General features: G+C 38.8%; 1 protein-coding gene across 1 annotated transcript in view; it reads left to right on the forward strand.

The window, feature by feature from the left end:
* Positions 1-21,324, forward strand: part of NALF1 (NALCN channel auxiliary factor 1) — a 492,970-nt gene extending 471,646 nt beyond the window's left edge. Inside the window, exons 2-3 of the mRNA XM_075727794.1 lie at positions 8,555-8,726; positions 21,029-21,324. Coding sequence (XP_075583909.1) covers positions 8,555-8,726; positions 21,029-21,324 — 468 coding nt within the window. The remainder of the gene's footprint in view (positions 1-8,554; positions 8,727-21,028) is intronic.
* The last annotated feature ends 3,349 nt before the right edge of the window (positions 21,325-24,673 follow it).

The raw sequence follows: 24,673 nt of genomic DNA on the forward strand, positions 1-24,673 counted from the left end.
TTGTACAGTAGAAATAAAATGAATGCCAAATAATGAATTAAGCTGCCTAAGTAATAATATATATTATATTATATTATATTATATTATATTATATTATATTATATTATTAATCATTTACAAATGCTAAGAAGATTTTGGTGATTATCATGCTTGGTAGCCACCCATGCATATGAATACAGGTATATAAAGCCAGCACTGATTGGTGCACTTTTTCAAAAGTGTAATTTCTCAGTGTTTTCCTACAGGAACAAGGTAGTGTAGGTTTAATTTATTTAGGTGAGCAAAATTACCACTGAACCCTTCTGAGATTTTGTAGTTATGCTTCTGTACATGAAAGATGACCTTATTCTTATGTGATACTATCTTTCCAACATAGTGTCTTGTCTAATGCCAGGACTGTATCTCTTTCAAATATGGAGTGCCTAAAGTTCTGTTCGTAGTAAAAAGATAAGATATTTATATATATACAGTTATTTACTGCAGGTATGTTTTTGCCACAATGCAACAATAATCCAATTTATCAGAGTTCTTTCCCTTAAAAAAAAAGAGTAAAAACAAAGCCAAGAGAAAAATATGGGTTTTTTTCCATTCTTTGAGATCAGTCTGCCAGATTTCCATTAGCAACTATGATTTTTTAAAAGTTTTCATCATATCCAAAACCAGCTGAAAACACAAGTCCATTTTGCTTTTTTTTTTTTTTTTCATTATATGCCTGCAACATATATACAAGATCATAATATGTAGGAGAAATTATAAATTTAAGAAATCAAAAATCTATGTTCTGTCTTAATTTTGTGTTTGGTTTTGGTGGCTTGACTTAAATTCACAAGATATCTATTAATAAAAATGATGCTTTTGTCTTCTGAAGTTCTGATTTTGTGTGAAAATCGTAGAATCATAGTATCACAGAATGCTTTGGGTTGGAAAGGGCCTTTAGAGGTCATCTAGCCCAACCCTCCTGCAGTGAGCAGGGACAGCTTTAACCAGATCAGGTTGCTCAGAGCCCCATCCAACCTGACCTTGAATGTTGCCAGGGATGGGGCCTCCACTACCGCTATGGGCAACCTGTTCCAGTGCTTGACCACCCTCATTGTAAAAAATTTCTTCCTTATATCTAGTCTAAATCTATTCTTCTTTAGTTTAAAACCATTACCCCTTGTCCTGTCACAACAGACCTTGCTAAAAAGATTGTCCCCATCTTTCCTACAGGCCCCCTTTAAGTACTGGAAGGCCGCAATAAGGTCTCCTCGCAGCCTTCTCTTCTCCAGGCTGAACAACCCCAACTCTCTCAGCCTGGCCTCGTAGGAGAGGTGTTCCAGCCCTCGCATCATTTTGGTGGCCTTCTTCTGGACCCGCTCCAGCAGGTCCATGTCCTTCCTGTGCTGAGGGCCCCAGAGCTGGATGCAGCACTCCAGGTGGGGTCTCACCAGAGCAGAGCAGAGGGGCAGAATCACCTCCCTCGACCTGCTGGCCACGCTGCTTTTGATGCAGCCCAGGTTATGGTTGGCTTTCTGGGCTGCAAGTGCACATTGCCGGTTCATGTCCAGCTTTTCATCCACCAGTACTCCCAAGTCTTTCTCCGCAGGGCTGCTCTCAATCTCTTCATCCCCCAGCCTGTATTGATATTGGGGGTTTCCCCGTCCCAGGTGCAGGACCTTGCACTTGGCCTTGTTGAACCTCATGAGGTTCACACAGGCCCACCTCTCCAGCTTGTCCAGGCCCCTTGGGATGACATCTCATCCTTCTGGCATGTCAGCCACACCACTCATCTTGGTGTCATCTGCAAACTTGCTGAGGGTGCACTCAATCCCACTGTCTGTGTCATTGATGAAGATGTTAAACAGCACTGGTCACAGTACGGACCCCTGAGGGACTCCACTTGTCACTGGTCTCCATGTGGACATCAAGCCATTGACCACTACCCTCTGGATGCGACCATCCAGCCAATTCCTTACCCACCAAGCAGTCCACCCATCAAATCTGTATCTCCCCAGTTTAGAGAGGATGTTGTGGGGGACTGTGTCGAAGGCTTTACAGAAATCCAGATAGATGACATCTGTTGCTTTTCCCTTGTCCACTGATGCAGTCACTCCTTCATAGGAAGCCACTGGGTTGGTCAGGCAGGACTTGCCCTTGGTGAAGCCGTGCTGGCTGTCTCGAATCACCTCCCTGTCCTCCATGTGCTTGAGCATAGCTTCTAGGAGGATCTGCTCCATGATCTTCCCAAGCACAGAGGTGAGGCTGACAGGTCGGTAGTTCCCAGGGTCCTCCTTTCCTCCCTTTTTAAAAATGGGCACAATATTTCCCTTCTTCCAGTCACCAGGGACTTCACCTGACTGCCATGACTTTTCAAATGTCATGGAGAGTAGCTTGGCAACTACATCAACCAATTCCCTCAGGAGTCTGGGGTGCATCCCATCAGGTCCCATAGACTTGTGTACATTGAGGTTCCTCAGGTGGTCTCACACCTGATCTTCCTTTAGAGTGGGAGCGGCTTTACCCCCCTGCTCCCCAACTTGCAGTCTATCGACTTGGGAGGAGTGAGGAGAGAGGTTGCCAGTGAAGACTGGGGCAAAAAAGTTGTTGAGCACCTCAGCCTTCTCCTTGTCTGTTGATACTAGGTCACCATTCTTGTTCGTCAGGGGGGTACGCTTTTTTTAACCTTCCTTTTCAGATTGACATACCTGTAGAAGCCCTTCTTGTTGTTCTTTACATCCCTTGCCAAACTCTGCTCCATCCTCGCCTTGGCCTTCCTGACCCCCTCCCTACAAAACCGGGCAGCTTCCCTGTGCTCTTCCCAGGACACCTGTCCCTGCTTAAACTGCCTGTGCAGTTCCCTCTTGCTTTTTAGTTTGACCATCATGTCTCAACTCAGCCATGCTGGCCTCTTCCCTTCATTGCCTGATTTCTTACACATGGGGACTGAGAGCTCTTGCACTCTATGGAAGGTGTCCTTAAAGATCTGCCAGCTCTGTTCTGTTCCCCTGTCCCTGACAACCATTTCCCAGGTGGTCTTCCTCACTAACTCCTTGAAGAGCTGGAATTTTGCTCTCCTAAAATTTAAGGTCCTGACTATACTCACTTTTCCCATATCCCTCAGGAGTGTGAACTCCACCAGTGTGTGATCGCTGCAGCCCAGGCTGCCTCCAGTCTAGATGTCACTGATGAGCTCACTTGCATTGGTGACCATCAGGTCCAGTATTGCATCCCTTTGGGTAGGGGTGTCTATTACCTGGCTTAGGAAGTTATTCTAGATCACAAGAGGAAATTACTAGATTTCCTCTTGTTTCTTCAAAAACTGTTGATAGTTGTGTATTTTTATATTTTCTCTATAATTTATATACCTTTCCCAATCTTATAATCCAGTTTAGTTCAGTTAATTTTGGGAGTTAATTTTGGTTTTGTTTTCTTTAATTGAGGAAATATTAAAGTGAAAGCCTTGTCTATCACTGTCACAGCCCCTCTTTGCTTTCCTTGAAATGTGATCCAACACATTTGTTTTACTGACTTGAATCTTGAGAAAGTGCATGTTTTGAAGGACCAAGAATTTTGCTCTAGAAAACTTTACTTAATGGAAAATCTGGAGGATTTTCCCTTCCTCTGGCTATTTAACATATGGTCTTCTCCTCACATCCACCTTCCATCTTTTCTGTGTCTTCAGAGAAAACAAGATATAAGTGCAGAGAGCAGAATGAAAGAAGCAGCCAGAATACAGCGTCATAATATCATTTAGAACTGGAGTGAATGCATACTATCCTGAAATAGAAAACAGAAAACATATAGGAGATAAGGGAAAACAGTGTATAAAAATGTGCATTTATTAATTTTTCGTTGGCTCCTACTTTTTATAAATCTTCCTGTTCAGAGCTACTCATGTCAGCTATCATTTGTAATATGGCCTTTTTAAGCTTTAGACTTTACAAAAGAGGAATGGGTCTTGGAAGCCTAGTAGTGAGGCACTTTGCTGAGTTGTGAACATTTTCCTTGATTTTATGAGGCAGATTGACTTTGTCCCATATGACCACACACACACAAAACCTGTTGGTGCTTAGATGTGACCTTTTTTGCATGATAGGCAGTAGCTAACGGGCTGATTACAAGAGTTGTTATCATTCTAGTATTAGGGGTGACTTTTTTTTTTTTTTTACTTATTTTGATTTGGAGCAATAACATCTACTTAAGAAGGAAAGCTGTATTTTGACAGAGATTATGTCAACACAGGAAGACAAAGATAATATTGTACCAATGTCCTCAAAGAAGATCTTCTATACCTTTTGTCAGTGACCCATCATTTGCTGAAGCCACTTTAAAGACTTCCCATACATGCAGTGAAGCTATACTGTAGAGAAATATTCCAGAAATGAGAGTTATTTATCTCTCTCATTATGCCATAGTTTATGTGAGAAAGAAAGAGAATATTCTGTTAATGCTTAAGAGGAGGATGTATTGTTTGCTAGGTTGCTAGGTTGCAAGGATGAAGTATTGATGTGGAAAAAAATAGCAGGGATATTTTATATCTTAATAAAAAATATCCTTTCTTCAGTTTTTTAAAAGAAAGTGTGGGAGTCTTGTCTTTATTTTTCACAGATACTTAGGGATCAATTCAACTCAGCAACTAATATCATGCAATTCAGAACAGATGTGGAATGAGAGGGGGGAAAAAAAAGACCTGCCAGGCAGAAGCAAAGAAAAATTACAGGAAGAGCAGAAAGAAAGGAAAAGAAAACTGCCCTCAAAATGGTCATATACAATATATTTTGTATTTCAGTAAGATAAAAAATAATTGCACCATTTACAAGACATGAAAAGCTTAACATGTGTAACATAACGTATTTTCTCCGTTCAGATCAGTAATACTCATTTTCAGTTGACACACTGAAAATGACATAGAAAAATACTAATAGAATGTAACTAATGCTTTAAAATGTTCTATATGCAATATTTTTTGAGGACCATTTACTGTGATTATAAATCTTTGTTTTTAGCCATTGATGTCCTCTAAAAAAGGCAAAATAACCTTATATCAAAGCATAGTTTGTAAAGTGCATACCATACTCAAAAGGCAAACCAGTATATATTTTCATTGATAGCTTCAGGCCTTGTTATACAGTGCATGTTTTAAAACTCTGGAAATCAGCATTTGGGATTTGCTAGGAGATAGAGCAGAATTCCCAACCAATAAAAAACCTGTCTTTTCCAGGGTATAAGAAGGAATACTGGCTGATCAAAGGCCATAATATCTCCTTTGCTATTAGGAAAACTTCAAGAAATTTCAATGCATTTCAGTTCCAAATCACAGGCTTCTAATATTTAAGCTAAAGAAGTCACCTTTCAGTGTCATTGAAACAAAGAAAAGACTTTGGACTGCTCTGGATCTACTTACTCACTTGGGTCACCTGTGGGACTCATACAAAGGTTGCTGAGCAGTGAATGGTACGCACAAATATGAGATCAGTTCTTACGCTTCTGTACTCCCTCTTGGGTAACACATCCTTAGGCACGAAAGCAGGATTTCTGTGTAAAACCTTTGGTGCCTAGAAAGTCTAAGATGTCCAAGAAGAGTAGGAGAGGTTATTTGGGGACTTTGTTGGGAAAATAGGCAATTAAGTCACATCTGTGCTATTAAGTAAGAGTAGAGAGGGTCTACTCCACCTGGCCCAGCACAATTTATCTGCAGACTTCTACATTTTTCCCTTTTTCCCCAAAGAACATCATGCCCATATCAAAACTGCTTACTGGCTGTGGTGATTGGAATATACCTTTTCCCAGATGATGGCTGGGCACTGTCTGGAAATGTATGAGTTAGCACAGGCCAAAGCTGTGGAGGCAGTGGGCTAACAGCTAGGCACTATGGGTGAATCTTCTCTAGTGCTCAAATCTGGCTTTGACCTTTTTTTTTCCCTTGTCCAGAAGTGACTTTAAACTCCACCTCAGCTGCACTATAAGTACTCAAGTGTTAAACTGGTGCTTTTCCATGATGTTTACTCCTCCAGCTACTCAGACTCTTGCATGTCAGTTCTCAGGCCTGAAAAAGACCTGTAAAAATGGAGGATCTTTGTGGGAAGGGCTGAAGATCAGTATCTCCTATCTTCTAGGTTAATTTTCAGGACACCCTGAGGGTTTCACCTAGTACTGCTTGGATATCTTACAGTGTTCTGCAGAAGTATCTTGTCCCACAAACCTGAAGTTTCTTTTGAAGAAACCAGAGCATGGGGGTAGGAAGGCTTATAAGTATCAGCATCTCACCCTGAATTGGGATATGACCTAAGTTCATATCCAGACGGAACTTTGAAAATCTTAGTTTCCATGTAGCCTCACTGGCCAAAACAGAGCAAAATGGGGCAAGCATATTAAAAATCTCAATATAAACTGCAGAAAAGGTTGAAAGGGTTTGCAATAAAAAGGATAAAAAGTGTGAGACACTTATCTGATAAACAGATCTCAGGAATGGGTATACTCATGCATTCTTTAAAAATATGGACAAGACTTCAAATGTAATTTTGAGCCAAAGCTGAGGACTTGTGAATCAGAGCAGGAAGATGATGTGTACAAACTGAGACTGGATATATAAAAATGTTCACAGAAGCCTGTGATTGCATTATTTACTTCTGCTCTTGAATAAACATTTGTTTCCTGCCTTGCTTAAGTGGACACATGGGTTTGCTCGTTTTCTTGTTACCATGTACGGTGTGCTGTTCAATACTCTCCCTGTAAACTGATGTACATTTTCAAATATGATTCATCAACCAGCCTACTACTCTTAGATCTATTCTATGAAGAGAAAATGTGGTTTCATACTGAATGGATCTATAGTGTTAGTGATCAGGAAGGAACATCTGTAATTATTTAGCTATCAGAGCCAGCATTCCTGTCTCCAACCAATAGACTATGCTCACTGACTAATTAGAAAAACAATTCCTTTATTTCTGTTATTGTTGCAAGTGTCAATATAGCAACTGAAGCATTAAAAATGTGGTAGGGGATATAGTCAACACTGGGAATACCACTTGCCATTTAGAATTTCATTTAAGAACAAAAAGTACACACATCACCTAGTCTTCCTTCTCATTAATCATTTACTGTGGATAAGAAACCTTTGTAAACAATTAAAATTGAATTTGTAATGCAAAAAATCATGTTCTACAGAATGCAGTAAGCAAAAGCTACTATATCACAAACCATAGATTAGTGATAAAGGTTTCACTTTATCACCTAGCAACCTTACCCATACCTGCTACCGTTGCAAACAAGCTAAGATAAAAGTTTTGTGATTCTGAGACTAATACATTGAAATTAATTATACAATTTAAGCGGCTACTGACACTAATAAAAATTATATTGATGAGATGAAACATACTGAAATCAAACCAAACTCTCAGCTAGACTGCTCTTTTCAGGTGTCAGTTTTTGAATTTTCAGTGCTTAAAAATTTAATCTAAGTTTCTTTTTCTATTAAAAACAGGTCTAGTAAGAAGGAAAATAGTCAGCTGTCTATATTGCTTTTCAGCCTGTGATAAAGGAAAGGTAGTTACTAAGCTTTTCAGATATTCTGAATGAATACAAAAAGGAAATTTTTGTTATATAACAACCTAGATAGCAAGTATCTAGTGAGTAAACAATATACTTCAAAACAGATAAGTGATAAATAAAATGGGAAACAAGCAAACTGCTCTGTACTCAGTCATACAGGTTTTTCATCACCTTCATAGCCTGGTGTCCAATCTATTTTTGTATGATCACATGCGAAACTTTTCTGTGTCCAAAAGGCTAGTTTAATTCTTATGATAAAGAAAATTGCTCAGAAGAGAACAGGCAAAAGAAACTAAAATCAACATGTTTATTTTCCTTTTCTGTTTAAATAATCATAATAATAATTGTAATAATCACAGGTCTGCAGCCATGGCTATACGGCATCAGATGACAGCATCTTTAATGTGTTTCTTTTAGCTCCCAAATGTAGACATTGGTCCTCACTGTTGCAGATTTAGCCCCTAGTCTACAGCTGTTGGCGTTCAGGAACCCTAATGAGTGTGTTAGTGCTGTGGAGTGGATAAGGTTTTATTTGAAGGGAAGCAGCACCATCTATTGCAACCTGATAGCTTAGCTTTAGATGATACAAAGAGCAGAGCTGGCCTGAGTCCACTTTTAAACTCTTTCTTGCACTTACTTCCATATTTTTTTTCCCAAATGAGCTTCAAATGAGGTTAGGATCTCAGTTTGTATATGATAAGGTACAGGGACAGGGGTGTGTGGCATGTGTGCATGTTTCTGCTAAAAAGGTGCATCTAAGAGACATACCTGTTTACAAACTAAAATAAAATAATAGTATAAGCCTAGTCCTGTCTAACTGTTGCTTTTAAGTGACTTGACTGGAGTTTTCATTTCTGAAGTAGGATGTTAGTCAAAAGTTGAGAATATGTTTTACCTGGGTGATAGTCTCTCAAAAATTGCTTTCAGAAGCAGCATTAATATAGGTGTGTAGTACAGTACGTTCTTCTAATAATGACAGTGCTATTGTCATCCATCTATACTTCTGGTTCTTCTCTTTTTCCAGACTGTCTACAAAGCCTGGCTCTGTTCCCAGTATTTTGAAGTCACACAGTTTCACTGCAGCAACAGAATTCCTTGCAAGCAATACTGTTTGGAGGTTCAGACGAGGTGTCCCTTTATATTACCAGACAATGATGATGTCATCTATGGAGGACTATCAAGTTTCATCTGTACAGGTATAGTATAGAAAAGCTAATTTCATTTGTTTTCCTAAGTCTAAATGTGAAGGATAGTGTGGATAATGTTTCTTCCATTAGCTCTAACTATGAGAGCCTGAAGGTATTCCTCATCACAAAGATTTCTCAGAGGTGCGATGATTTGAGCCCAGATTTAGTAATGCACATTTATGCTACAGCTTGCCACAGTCATTAACTCAACAAAACAAAATTACTAGAAGAAATTTGTTCTGGTTATTTTTTATGCTTAATGATTTGGCTGAGGATTTTTGTTGCACCATGTCATGCAGTACTCAGAGAAAAGAGGCTCTGTGTCATGCAATATTGAGAAAAAAAGAGAAAGCCGAGTCCAGTTTTTAGTATATTCACCTTTGTTAACCTGCATTCTTATGTCAGATAAATGAAGAATCTGAGACATAGCATTCAAAACTGTGCAGCAGCTCTTGGAAGGTAAATGTCTAAGGAAAGGTCTTTCACTAGTGAAGAATTTTAAGAATCAGTTGTTCACCTGTGAAGAACTGATCTTTTAGTCTCTTCTTGAGCCTTGTTACATTCTGTGAATATTTTAATTTTGAAAGGTATTGCTAATACAGGTCTATGCATTGATTGATAAAATGGCTTGGTGCCTTTTACATTCCATTCTGCTTCAAACACTACCCCAGAATGATCCAACAAGAGAGGTGGGCGAGAAATACCTTTAGTACATCTCAGGTACCTCAGATACTTTTTGCACAACTGGCTTGGAGTCATCCACACAAAATTTCAGCTTATATTAATGTTATCTGCAGATTTCTAGTGCCTAGAGTATCATCTGAGAATCTTGAAGATGTTTAGGCAACTTATTCCCACTAAATCAGTAAAAAGGTACTTCAACACTTACATCATTTGACAGTCTGATCCAAATATCTGAAATTAGAGAGCCTCCTCCTTAAATTAGAGTTGCACTGGAAAGCTTGGGCAAATGATTTGCCCAAGGTAAGCTACTTAAAACCAGAATAAAATATAAACCCCCATAAATGTTCTATACCATCTCAGAGGCAAGCATAATGTTTATGGCAACTCACTTCACCTTGTACCCTGTGTTTGGATTTAGGGGGGTTCTGCTAGCAACTTATTTACCATATTTATTCTTGAAGATTAAGCCTATTGCACACAATTGAGCGATATCCATCCATATGCAAAAGAAAATATAATGAAATGTAAGCTGAGTTACAATTTGGTAGTCATCAATAAAGGAATTGTGCTTAGCACTTCACTTTAATGCATACCATGAATATTAATAGCCTTCCAATATGCATACACAGTAAGCAAATGAGCATTATTTTCCAGTTTAAGATAGGACAGTAAAAACTGAAGTGAGACACATTTTTATTTACAACACATACAGAATACATGTGTGTGTGTGTGCATGTATATACACGTGTGCACACTTACACACATACACAATGGCAAAGAACAAACAAACAATAAACAAAACCATCTTGGTAATGATTTCAGAAAATCTCTTAGGAAATACATATCCACCTCTTCATTTTCCTAGTACATCTCCAAGTCCAGATTCATTCCTAAAACACACAAAACAGATGACTTTGCAAAGATTACTGATAGTCAATATCTCTGAGTTTGGGATGAAAAGCAGATTTGGGGGAGGATTAACCTCTTTTTATTGCAGGTATTAGTAGTGTAGGTATCTACATATAAACTCTGTGTCTAAGTTCTCACTAGAGTCACTGAAGATCTGATGTAGTCAGTAGAGCTGAGAGCTATTTAATTCAGCCTAAATAAGCATCTGCACCCGATGAGCTGACTAGCCCTCTATGCCCCACTAACAGTTCTGGCTGCACTCTATTTGCTGTAGGTGTTGTTAGTCACCAAGGCCTTGTTGCAGACACTTAAAATCAGGGTGACCTGAATCTAATCTCAACAGTCTGCTAATATTTGGTTGAACTTTTTTTCCTCTCAAGACCCTCAGCAACAGCAGAGCAGGGCTTGTATTCACAGACCCATAGGAGTCAGCATGCTGACACTACGCAGTTGTGTGCAAGAGAAGATGCTGAGGAGAGGTACAAGCCTGCAATTCAAACTTTGTCTGGAATACAGGGCCATTGTCACCCTGTTATTAATCAGCAGCTCACTGTAAGAGCACTTCCTGCCACTAAACAATGAGAAATTTGACTAGTATCTGCCGTGGGACTAATGAATTACACTTCTCTGCAGCTTAGTGAAAACAGAATTATTTCATGCAAAGTACAGTGAGTTCAATAGCAGACAAAATATTCTACCTCAGCATAGCTTGAGGCTTGACCATTAACTTGAACTCCTTTTACAGAAAAGCAACTGAGAGCAGGTCATCTACATCTTAAGGGATCCCTTCTGCTGCACTTTCTCTGAGCTCCTGTCTGGCAGACATGTTCTAGGATTTCTAGTTACTAATCCTGCTCCTCCTGGGGTGGGTGAAACTCATTGGCAAAAGCCAAAAGAGTTAGGTCAAAGGTATTTTTGTTTGATACTGAGGTGTTATAGGTGGTTGCCTGGTGTCTCCATTCAACCTCAGTTCACTGTGAAGCTAGTCACCATTGAGCTCTGCTACAGGACACACAGCAGGAGCAAACTTTATGTTCAAGGATGAATGGCATTTTGCCACAGTCTGTCACTCACTTAAATTAGGCTTGAATATCTCTGCTGCTCCTGACTCCAATGGTATCCCATGGAGAGAAATGCTACAGGTCCTTTTTTGAAATTTTGACTTAACATTTTCGGAGAAATCCAGCAGGAACTGAATTGGGTTATGTCAGTATGATACTTTTCCCCCCATGAAACTAGTGAAAGACTGGCTGGCTAGCTGAGGAACACTGTTAATTATAAAATATTGTCTGGAGAAAAAAAAAGGAGCCCCTCTGCTTATAGGATGAGTTATCTCTGAGAAACATCAAGAATTTGTGGATTCTGATTTTCTTTAATAATGTTTTAGAAGCAATAGTTTTATAATAAGGGCTTCCCTTCTTCCTCTCCATAGTAACAGACTATTTCCTCTAAGGTCTAGTAGGTTAATGGAAAGACAGAGGATTAATTTCTATAAAACCTTTCAATACACTGTGGAAGGCAAGTAACAGGAAAAGGTGTACCAGCGATAGCTGTTTTTATTTGATGTTGACTACAGCACAGAGCGCAGGATGTATACATAAACATTACATATGCCATTTTCCAATTGCAGCTAGATAAGAGGCTGGGGTGGCTCGATGTCACCAGCAGCATTGGGAGATGCCGCAGCGGTACCAAGATGCTGTCTGCCCTCACCATCGCTGTCCTGCCACAGTGGTGAGCAGAGATGCAGAGGCAGCTGCTGGAAGCGGGGGCAAGATGGCACTGGCAGACAGGGAGCCCACGTACTTTCTCAAGGTTGGAGGCTGTAAAAAAAAAAAAAAAAAGTACTAGAGGCTGTAAAAAGAATTAATAACAAATGTTTTATCCTTCCTTTGGAGGTCCATGTAATGAGAAAACAGCATAAGAGTGGCTATTTTTTCCCCAAGAAATTTTACAGTCATTGTTATCTTAGGACTCCTAAATAGGTATTTTTTTAAAATGCTTTAAAAAAGTAAATATGGCTATATGTAGAGTCTTTATAGGAAGCAGGCTGGAGCCATAATTGTGGCTAAGAATCACACATGGTGGTGGTGTACTAGCTCTCATCCAGTCCTTTGACACCATTAAATTAAAAAAAAAAAAAGTTGTAGTTTATAATATGGATTAATAATGACTTCTTGGAAATTCCCGAAGGACTGGTGTAATGAATAAGAAGTATTCTAGCCTGAGAATGTCTTACTTGATTACCCCCAATGGAAGCAGATAGTGGGAAAAGGAGAGGGGATGCCACACTAGTTGTGTATCACTGGATATTGTCTTTTGTAGAAATGCATGTGAGGGCATGGGACAACTGCAGTGCAAAAGAAAGTACTTGGGAGATTAAAACAATCAGAATCACAGTGTGGTTCTGATTATGGAAACATGTGGTTAGCTAGAAAGAAGTTTGTATTTCCCTCTCCCCCCACCTTTCTTCTAGGAAATAGAAGGAAAGAAGTTGATCTTTCCATCAGGTGCTGTTCTGGAACATACTGTTTTTCATATTCATTAAAATTGAATGGTTGCTTTCAGTTTAGACCTCTGGAGTTTATATCCATATGATTAAAGTTTCCAGTGGTTTCATCTAATGTTTCTTTCTGCAGCTCGGATGTCTAGAATTGCCCATGCAAAACAGATTCTTATTTAAGGGAGATAAAAATAGTGTATAGGCATACTTACACACACATGGCAGATTACAATGAATGGGTCCCATGCAAAGTTCCAGGTCAAGATTTTTAATTGTGACTCCTATGAAAACAGTGTACACCAGTGGGACTCTTTTCTTTCACAGATGTAGTCATCTTTTCCTTTTTTTTTTCCCCAGTGTGAATGGAATATATGGAAAATTTCTTTCAGACGTGCTCTCTGAGTGTGAAAAGAGAGCTGAAAGATGTATGACTCTGTGTACAGAGCACTGTGAAGAGACTGGTAATACTTCACAACTCCTGCTTTTCCCATGCCTTCCAAACTAATGTAGTCCAGCAGCTGGCCTGGGTACTGGTTCAGCCCATGAACTGCTTCTGTTCGGCTTGCTGCCATCTCCCAGCAGAGACAGAGAAGGGATGCAGAGGCCATAAATGTTTTCTTTACAGCCAAAACTATCCATTCAGGCCTTCAGTTAGCTCAGCCCAGAAAACATGAGAGCTCAGTTTCCACCAAATGAGCAGCAGAGATGCCCAAAGAGAGGGGAGAAGAGATTACCTCTCCTCTGCACACATGGCCCTTCCCTGAGCAGCCAAAATACGTTGTCAACACCAATGCTGCAGTTGCATCCACGTTAGCAATCTAGCTCAGGAGTGTACTTTTGAAGCAAATCTCCTGTTCATAGTCCTTGCTCTTTGACTTGCACTAGGGAGAGTTCTTGGAGGATACAAACTGGGTTCCTTTGGATTAAACTAAACTAGGAGATGTGCTACAGGACCATACCTAGCACGTCCCAACCACTAATGCACTTCTAGTCTACAGAATCAGACTAGAGCCAGAGTGAGGTAAAACCCCCTCAAATGCATTCAGGATTGGCATGAGATACTCAGCACCAGCTGTTACATGACACATATCTTCTCTTTTTGCACCAAACTACGTGTTAATACAGGCATAACCTGTTCCACCTACTGGGAAAACAGTCCCAAAACTGCTATCCATGTGCCAAGTCTGGACCACTTTAGAGTGCAGAATTAGGGCCACCTGCATTGCTAAGGGCTTTCTTTGTATTGACCAAGACTTACGGTCTCTTTGTGCCTTGTGGCATAACAGGGACATCACCCAGCAGCAAATACCAGGCAGGAAATCCCAGCCACGTGCTCACACTCTTTACTTGTACAATAGATGTCATGGAATTTAATGGAGCACTTGAGTTCCTCTGTGAAGGAAAGTAAGGGAATGTAGTGAGCAGCAAGGCAGAGATGTGTTGCATTAACTTCTTCCAAAACCAGCATGGCACCCTCTGGTATTTCCTAAGAGCAGTGTCATCAGAATGAGTCTACTGCCACCAAGAGGAGAATCAGATTTGTCTACTCTTTTGTGCTGAACAGACTTTTAATGCTTTCAATGTAGAAGGAGAAAGTAAGAGGAGAGAAGAGGTGAGAGGACAGGCGATTCAGGTGCTTTGAATCATTTATATCTTTCCATTCATTTCATATTAATTTAGGCTCCTAATTTCATGTGTTCTGAATAACATCTCAGTTGCTTGGAATGCACGGTGTAAATATTCTCCCATACCTCAATTTTTGGCACTAACATATGCTTATGTGATACATTCAAAGTAGCATTTCTTTAGAAACTCCTCCTCCTTTAGAGTAAGGAAGAGTATTCACCAGAAAGGAAGCTGTCACTCATGCGTCATAGCACACATTTATATTTCTAAGGATGCAGTGAGAATTATTACAAAGAATTCTCACCAATCTGTAGAAAGGATTTGTTGACTAACAAGCTCAACAAAGGTATTGGGAACAGTTCTTTTAACTGCAGCTTCTTCTCAAGGGGCAGATGTTTGTCTGGGTTTCACCAGGAGGTTTAGCTATAGAGTGTCTGTTTCAAAACAGATGCCCTCATTTCAGTGCAATTTGAAAAGCAATTTCCTTGAGAAAAAGTTATATATAGAATGCATCACAATCTATCTTTTATTTGTAGGACAATTCAAGAACAGAAAATCTCTGAATTCAATCAGCTTTATATTGTTCTTGGTAAACTCAAAAAAATATATATACTTGATCCAAATTCTTACTCTAAAAGTAACTCATAATAATGTGTCATTTGCCTCCTGCCTATGCCTATTAGTAGGTCCTAAAATATCAAAATATTAAGCTAACACAGACTGAAGGACAAAACCCATTTGTGTTTGACAAGCATGGTTTAAATCGTTACTAGCTGTGGATCTTCTTACAAGGAGAATTTGATATGGTTTTGCAGCAGAATCTGTCAAATAAATAGCTCATCTTTTTGAGTCCAGTGTTGTTCTAGTCTTGAATATTGGACCACGAATGAGGTCCCATATTATAATAGGTTTATTAGAATCATAGAATTATTTAGGTTGGAAAAGACCTTTAAGGTCATCAAGTCCAACCATTAACCTAACACTACTGAGTTCACCATTAAAGCATATCCCTAAGTGCCACATCTATATGTCTTTTACATACACCTCCAGGGATGGTGATTCAGCCAGCTCTCTGGGCAGCCTGTTCCAATGCTTGACCGCTCTGTCCATGAAGAAATTTTTCCTAATATCCAATCTAAACCTCCCCTGGTGCAGCTTGAGCTTTCTTTTTGTCCTATCGCTAACTACTTGGGAGAAGGGCCCAACACCCTCCTCACTACAACCTCCTTTCAGGCAGTTGTAGAGAGCGATAAGGTCTCCCCTCAGCCTCCTCTTCTCCAGCCTAAACAACCCCAGTTCCCTCAGCCGCTCCTCATAAGGCCTGTGCTCCATACCCTTCACCAGCCTTGTTGCCCTTCTCTGGACACGCTCCAGCACCTCAATGTCTTTCTTGTATTGAGGGGCCCAAAACTGAGCACAGTATTCCAGGTGCGGCCTCACCAGTGCCGAGTTACAGGGGGACAATCACTTCCCTGCTCCTGCTGGCCACACGATTCCTGGTGCAAGCCAGGATGCTGCTGGCCCTCTTGGCCACCTGGGCACACCGCTGGCTCATATTCAGCTGGCTGTTGACCAACACCCCCAGGTACTTTTCCATCAGGTGGCTTTCCAGCCACTCTTCCCCAAACCTGTAGCATTGCATGGGGTTGTTGTGACCAAAGTGCAGGACCCAACACTTGGCCTTGTTGAACCTCATACAATTGACCTTGGCCCATTGATCCAGCCTGTCCAGATCCCTCTATAGATCCTTTCTACCCTCGAGCAGATCACCACTCCCACCCAACTTGGTGTTGGCTGCAAACTTAGTGAGGGTGCACTTGATCCCTTTGTCCAGATCATTGATAAAGATATTAAACAGAACTGGCCCCAACACTGAGCCCTGGAGAACACCACTTGTGACCAGCTACCAGCTGGAAACTGCTGCAAACATTCTTCCCCTATAAAAACAACCCAGGCAATTAAGCTATTGATATCCCTGAACTTTCTATGGCAACACAGTGCTTAGGTATGTATGACCCTTTCCTTTCCTATCACATCAAAGTAGCAAATCCTTTTGATCAAAAATTGTACATAGAAGCAAAACTAGAGGGGGGGTGGGGAAAGCCAAATGCTTGCTAGAAGCAAGTTATCTCACCCTTATCCTGTATCTCAACATAGCAGAGCTAAAAAGGTTCATTGTATAGCCTTGCGAGTCATATATTTGTTTAGTTTTCTGACTTGCAGCAGCTCAGTTAGTTTTACAGGGATAACACTGATTTACACTGGCAGGAGGAAATGGGTCCTGTACATATTTTAGGGAAAAAAAAATCCATGCATGGTGACAAAACACAATGAATTTTTCTGGAACGTGGATGCATACACACAGGAAAATGTTCCAGAGGTAACTATCTGAAATAGTCACTAACATATAATGACCAAACAAAATCAAACCACAGCAATCCAGATCTCATCCAACAATTGGAATGGAGTCTGAAATGGAAATTAGCCTTTTCAAAAGAGCTGAACAGCCATATTGACCAGTTTAAGAATAATCTGTTTCATTAAAATATAGTTTATTTATCTTTAAGCCTTCTTCTACATTTCATTTTATTACTTTTTATAATATGAAGGTTATAAAATACATGTCTAAACAGAAGCACCATAATGTGTCACAGACACAGCAATTTAGAAATTGAGAGGACCATCTGGATAAGATCAAAAAGAGCTGGCTTCTAGATCAGGTGTAAGCAAGCAGTGAAATCTAGTCATGTAATATCTACTGTGTTCTCTTTCCTTCTGTAGTTGGAAAATGTTAATATTGAAATCTCAGAAATAATTCTTCAGAAAGAGAAATGTCATGCAGAGTGTTGGCATTCACTGGTACAGTGATGTCACTGCTGGATGGATCACTCCTGGCAGACATTATTTACTCTGCACTTTGCAATAAAAGGGAGCATTCGAAACTTCTGATATACTACCTCCACCTATCTGTTTTCTTCTTCTAGTTCATCGTCTTTTCTTCAAGCACAAGAAGCTTGGTATGCCTCTCAAAATAATCAGAAATCTATGTTAAAAAGGACCACAGTTTAGAGTTATACAGAAAGAAAATAAGGAAAAAACATAGCATGCTGAAAGGTCTGTTTTATTTCTGTGGCTTTCCAAAATACTTATCCAACAATGACAACAAATATATCAACCACACCGGTTTCCTTTGGCGGTGACTGGAAGATGCTGAATACTATGGCTCCATATCTCTTTCTGTAGCAAAGAAACCAAGAAGTGGACCAAGCCAGACCAGCTGCTACAGATACAGATCCAGCTACAAGCATGACACATCCTGACAGTGTTGGGATGAGATGTGGAAATGCAGCCACTTCTTTTGCATGCTGGTTCCTGTGCAAAAGAAATGCTAGTGCTCAGGCAGAAACCACAGAATTTTCTGAGTTAGCTGGAGATCTAGCTGATCAGCACACCATGCATCCACAGACAGTCTCTGGGATTTTAATTCTTGTATAAGAACATATTCACAGTTTGCTGGTTTTTCCCAAAACCTGTTTCTGCACAAAGTGAATACGATACTCACTCCTTTTTCTTTCAGTATGATTCAGCTGAGCAGCACACAGGGGATTTATCTACAGTCATGTCTCCATTAACATAATCTCAGTCAAATAAGTAGCCTTAATTCTTGCATCAACATTAGTAACACACACTCCCTACAGATATAACGGTTGTGCTGATCATCAAAATGTTATCTGCGTGTGAAAAAAGTATCCAGTTACAAAGCAAAGAGATAGCTTTTACATGACCTTTGTGAGCAATAGCATATCTGTCTGGAGAATGGTTTGATACCAAAAAACATGCTGGAAAATTCTAGATCCTTGATTAAGATCAAGGTCCAAGAACCTCCATATGGACTTAGATTTCTGCTGGTGAAATATAGATGAGTGCTGGGAAAAATTGGAAAATGGAGATCCAGAGCTGAGAATTTTAAGTGAAAAGTGAAAAGCAAAGTAGGTTTCAAGCCAGTAACTTGAAAGTTAGTCTTAGTAAGTTAGTCTCAGAAATAAAATCACTGAACGTCCAAGTAATACAGAGTAATGATGTCTATAAAGACAGAAGAGGAAGCGGGTAGCCTTGGTGGTTTGGTGGGTAAAGGTATCCTTTCTATTCCTTATCGCAAACTCTGTGTCCATATAAAATATTTTCCTAAAAGAACAAAACAGTGCTTTTTCTCTGAGGTTTTCCAAGGTTGATGTAGCCAGCTTTCCAGGGTTCCCGGTAAGTCACTAGTTTGTAAATCTCTGACTGAGCAGACTGACTGATTAGATCCAAGGGGCCAAAACTGATACTCAGGGATACAAACGAGTATGTGGTGAAGCACAATTGTAAAGTTTTATTAAGTTGGTGCAAAAGCTCTGACTGAACCTATCTAAATGTTCTGCAACTGTCATAAGAATAGTGGTTCTGTAGTTAATTGATTATTAAATATGTAACTGTAAACTCAAAACCTAAATTCAGTTGCTGAATTGAAATAAAGAGGAAATGTAATTTTGCATTAAGGAACAAGTTCAATGCAGCTTTAAATGTGGAGTTGCCTTCAATTTATTTATAATTCAATAAGTGTATACGAACTGCTTAAAAACTTTTGATTGCCAACTTCTATATACAGGTTTTGATTTCAAAGGAAGTATGGGTTTTCCTATAACAAGAAAGGCAGGAAATACAGTTTGAATAGTAAACAAGTCTCAGTGGGATCAAAGCATTAACTGTTCTCTGTGTCTTTTTGATTACCACTAATAGTTTGAGCTACTGCAGTCACAGAACAGATCGTATAATTATCTGCTTTGGGAGGCACTTCCTGTATGTTACCATGTTCAAAAAAACACTTATGCACACAAACACAGAAAGATGGGTCTCAGAAAATAGGATGTTAGCAATAAGATTTCTTTATTATACTTGCAACTGTCCACAACTTCCAAAATGCAACAGAATTTCTTAAAAAAAAATGGAAGTACATTCAGTAATGATCTGAAAGAGAATAAATAATTTTCAAGCATTGGGATGCTGCCTTAAATATCTGACTGCACAGGTGCAAAAGTGGCCTGATTTCCTACAGAATAAACCCTGAATTTACAGAAAATCAATCAATCTATTCTCATCCCTGTATCTTTAAAAACTTGTCTGAATCCAAAACCAGAGGCTTACTTGGACTCATGTATAACATAGTAAACTGTTGTGTCAGCTATGTTAAAAAGTGCCAGTCTAGGTTTAATCTGCATTTTAACACGCTGAGAATACCTAATGCGCTTTTTGTTTAGTTGCAGATCAATGTTAGGGAAGTAGGAATGAAAGAGTTCAGTTTTATCTTATTTTAAGGTGTGCTGCTTTTCTTTACAGGCAGTCTGGTGCCTGAACCTAAGAATGTTATGCTTAAACTTGTAGGCATTGCTTTTTTAAAATAACATCATTGCTGTGATACTTTAGACAAAATGTAATTCTTGTTCCAAGAAGCAAAGTTAATTTATAAATTATAGCAATTATGTAGCTGCTTTCAAATTCTTTATCCTAATATTTCAACACAGATAAGTTTTTTTCTAGTAAAACCTAACACTACCATAGAATAATTATTTACTGCGAAATTTATTCCGAGGTCAGTTTAAATGGAGAAAAGGTGTTTGTCAATTATGTTAGATGTTCTTGCATTTGACCATTGGTTAAATTAGGTTCTTTTAATTTATCAGAAAAGAAAACATATGAGAAGCAAACAGAACACTCTGGTTATGTTAGTCTTCTATACAGTAATGCAGACAGTATTGATACTGTCCAAAAAGACTACTGTGTCTTTTGGAAAAGACAGAATTCCTCTAACTGTTCAAAAATTTATAATCAGATCAGGCTGAGTGACTCAGTAAAGTTCTAAAGGCAGAAATAGCCTAGATGTATAGTCAGAAATATCAAGAGATCCAATTATTGCATGGCAAGGAAAGATTGTTCTCACCTCTGGGATATGCCAAAGAGAACATCCCAGCCAGAAGAACTCATATGAGGTAGGGTAAACAAGTAGACTTTGAACAGCTCTGGAAGCTGCTTCTGTGAAGCAGTCAGATATCTATTGGTCTGGCAATCAATATTATCAATATTGTCAGTATATCAATTATTTGTTATTTAATGCCTGTCTTTTCATGGACAGTGATACTACTGATATGCTCTCGCAGACTGAGGAAGAATTTCAAGATCCTTTCAAATTTTGTGGAAATGTCCGGTTTGATTAGTCGTTACTTCGTCATTAGTTGTTACTTCTGAAAAAGGAAGAATACAAATATCCTTATCATTCAAAAAACAACAATTACTTTTTAAGGCTGTTTCTTTACACAACCGTGCTCAGTGTCATACTTCTGCTGAATGATCCTTTGATATGGCTTCCTGTTAGATGACGCATATCTTTCAACAACTCTAATGATAGAAAATGCAAGCATTTTGAGGGCCTCAGGCTAACTCAAAGATGTGGATTTGACAGCTTAGACTAAACTGTCAACTGTCCCTTTGACCTATGAACTTCTGCCAATCTTTTTGTGCCTGATGTTTACTTTTTCTTGTTTACACCCTACAGGGCTCTATGAAAACTATCCAACCAATGCAGAACCAGAATGCTGTGATGTCAGATGGGGACTATTATCAGATCATCAATCCAAAGGGACTATAAAAAGAAGTGGCTCAACAATGTGTCACAGGACATCGCTCACAGTTTCATCAGCATCAAGACTGTGTAACAGCAGACTTAAACTGTGTGTTCTTGTATTAATTCTCTTACATACAGTACTTACAGTCTCAGCAGCACAGAACTCAACAGGACTGGGCTTTGGAGGCATAACAACTTTGGAAGATAATTCAACCAATGAGGAATAAAAGAAAGGATTCATCTTATATGATAGAAACACAACAGGCCCAAATGACCACAGTCAAAAATAGCAAGGACTGAATGCTTTACCCTTAGATCTCTTCTTGAATGACCTTTTGGGTAAAATGAAAAGAATGGGCCACTACCCAAACAACAAGGACACATGAGCACAGCTTTTTATTGACTAAAAGGCTGTATGGTGACTTAAATTTCTCACACCATTTTATACACTGTGTTTTAATGTTTGGAGTTTCTTTTTTGTTTGTTTTTTGCACTTGTTAATACAGGATTTTATTTTTGGGACGGTTTCTCAAGGCTAAATTAAGTCTTTTCTCTGTCGATATATTTCTAGTCATTGTGTGTGTTCATCTGATAGTTCTGTCTTTTATGTCCTGTCAGTTTCTATTAGAGGAATGACTGCTATGATTCCATGACATAGCAAAAAAACTAAAACAAAAAAAACCAAAAAAACAAAAAAAAACAACAAAAAACCCACAAAAAGAACAACAAAACAAAATTTAACAAGAAAAAAAAGAAAAAAAAAAGAGAAAAAAAAAAAAAGCAACCACAAAAAAACCCAAATAAGCCTAACTGTCCTCTTACCCATGGGAACCATTCATCTCCTTTCCCCTCCCATCTCCCGTCGCAGACAACATACATTGGCTTCTGTCTGTGTAATCACAATGAATGGGTACACAGTTCCAGTGTGCCTCTGCCACTGTCGCACAAACCAGTTGACTGAGCAAACCCAAAAGGAGCATGAAGGGGGTTCCTTTTAGCTGAACAAACAAGTGCTCTCCTTACAAGGTGGGATCGGACAGTTAAAAAATTTAAAGAAATATATAACAAACTGTTGCTCCAATACCCATTTTGAAGAAGTCCAGTCCTTTCTCACTGGTCAGTTGAACAGGAGCAGCCTTTTTTAGATATGCTATGTAAAACCAGTTATGCTCAGCAAGTTGAGTAGTTGGAAGCCTTCATATTGGAGGTGAAGGATTGGCATTCATTGTGAATTACGTTTTGAGTTCTGCTGTCACATAACCAGCAGCTTTCCATAAGGAATGGGAGCAAAGAGCTTCCAAAATCCAAGTCCTTTTGTCTCAACAAAATTACACTAGAAGCCTTTGAGCATCTATAATATGAAATATCTCTTTGGTTTTGATTCCATTGTTTTTCTAATATCTATGTGTTGTTGAAAGTTACTCTAGTTATTAAGGGTGCACAAGAATGTGTTAGCACAGATAAAGAAACTATTTTGTTTTAAATATATAGGACAACCGTTTTCAGAAATGTGCAATAAAAACAGTAAAGTTATACTAGGATATGAGTAGTCAAGAGAAAAGATTGTAATCTGCTGATTTTTCATTGTTTGGGGTGGTCTTTAATTCGTTTGCTTTTATTTTTGTGGGAACATTTCACCTGCTGAGTGTATGAGAATTTGCTTTTTAAAAAGGCTTTTTAGAGTTTACAGTAGAATCAATGGAAGGAAAAGTTAATAAGGGCTGTTTTTAAAAACTTTACATTCCTTCCTGTTCTCTAACTACACTTGGGAAGTGCACTTTAGAGATGTTTGCTGTGTAGCTGGGAGATGAAGGAAAACTATAGGAAATGTTCTCTTAGGAAATAAAATATAGTTACCTACTTTCTAGCTATGAAATACCCCTTGATAAATATTAATGTTGTAAGAACATTTAATCACTGGTGCATAATGTGTTTTTGTATACACTTTATGGTCTGTTAAATTCTGGAGAAAAACAAAAAGAAGATAACCATACTGCTTAAGCAGTTCAAGATGCACATGTTAAGCTGCGAAAACTCAAATATTTTGCAAGAGTATTTGTTTTGATAGTCTTTTACTACAACCCGGACTGAGGAGCCTAAAATGATCTGTGCAAATATGACAACAACAAAAAGCACCAGCTAATGCAAAATTCTTCAGCACTGGTTTGTTTCTATAATTGCTCCCTTCCCTTCCTTGCACATGCTATATTTTGTTCAATAAAACATGGTGCTTTTTAGTTATTTCATTTTCTGTTAGAGGCACATGTATTAATTATATTGAATTGATGCAAAAAGTGGGGAAAAATGTAGAAATGCAAATGAAAAAGCCTTAACTAATGGTAGAATGTAGACTTTTGAAAGGACAGAGATGTTATTGAAAAGTGATGGAGCAATAACTGGGCAGTGCTCTGGTACTGTACAACAGCTGATGAGTCCCACTACTGAGACAGTTCTTACTAGGTGAGCTCTTGTTCAACTGACCTCTTAATTCTAGTAAGTGTACATGGTCAGTAAACAGTTTGTTATAACCTTTATCTACCTCTGCTGTGCAAAGGTCATCCAACATCCATTTCTGTGGTGTTCCTCATAGTTTTTTTGTTCACACCATTGCTCACTGTCATCTATTTTTACACTGTACCAATACAGTAGCAAGTCTGGTTCATCCCAATTGAATTGGCACACGAAGAAGAGTTATTATTTCTGTTTTGCCTCATGGTGAGTTAATGTAGAGAGCTATCTTTAAGGCATTTTCTTTCTTCTCTCTTGCTCTTTTTCATCCTTCATCCCTTATTTTTCTATAAAATTGTTTTCAAGTGGTGTCAGTGAAAAATATGACTCCTCCACTGCTTGGCTACACTCAGTCACGTGTCATACAATATGAGAGAGATGTGAGGAAAAACAGTGACAACACCATCACATGCACAAAGTAGCCAAATTAAACTTGGGCAAAATGAAGCAGAAAATAATTACAGACTTTCAATTGTTACACAAGTACAAGATGTAATAAATTCCTCCCCTTCTCCTCACCTGGAGTCAGAGCCTGCAGTTCAATGGTCTGTGAATTTTCTGTCATCTTTTTGAGGTCTATTTCTTTAATTTTTGAAACAAAGAGTCATGTTGCAGAGGTGACTACTGCTGGGGTATCTGTTGCCATTTTCACTCCAGCAGTGTGGTATGCAGCTTCTCTTGGTGGCACCTGGGACATCAGGACTAGTCAAAGACTCTTCTATGAAGTTAAGCAACACGTAATCATGTATGATGCAAAATTCCATTCCATCCATTCCTCATTCGTAATAGTTTTCCTGGCACAAACTTAAGCATGCTTGATATTGTGCACATATTACTTTTTTGCCAGAATAAATTTGCATCTTGCCACTGCTATAACTGCCATCTTGTTCCATTTCTCCTTGTACTGTATACCTAATACATACATGATAAAGAGCTGGCTTAACAAAGAAATAATACTAAAATATTTCTGCAAATGACTGATGAGAAGAAAAAGAAAAAAATTGAATAATATTTATTTTATGATCATATGGAAGAGAGAAATTTCCCATGTCTTTTATCGTCTTATTT

The sequence above is a fragment of the Pelecanus crispus genome, chromosome 1, assembly GCF_030463565.1.
Source record: "Pelecanus crispus isolate bPelCri1 chromosome 1, bPelCri1.pri, whole genome shotgun sequence".
In the NCBI taxonomy this organism is placed as follows: Eukaryota; Metazoa; Chordata; class Aves; order Pelecaniformes; family Pelecanidae; genus Pelecanus; species Pelecanus crispus.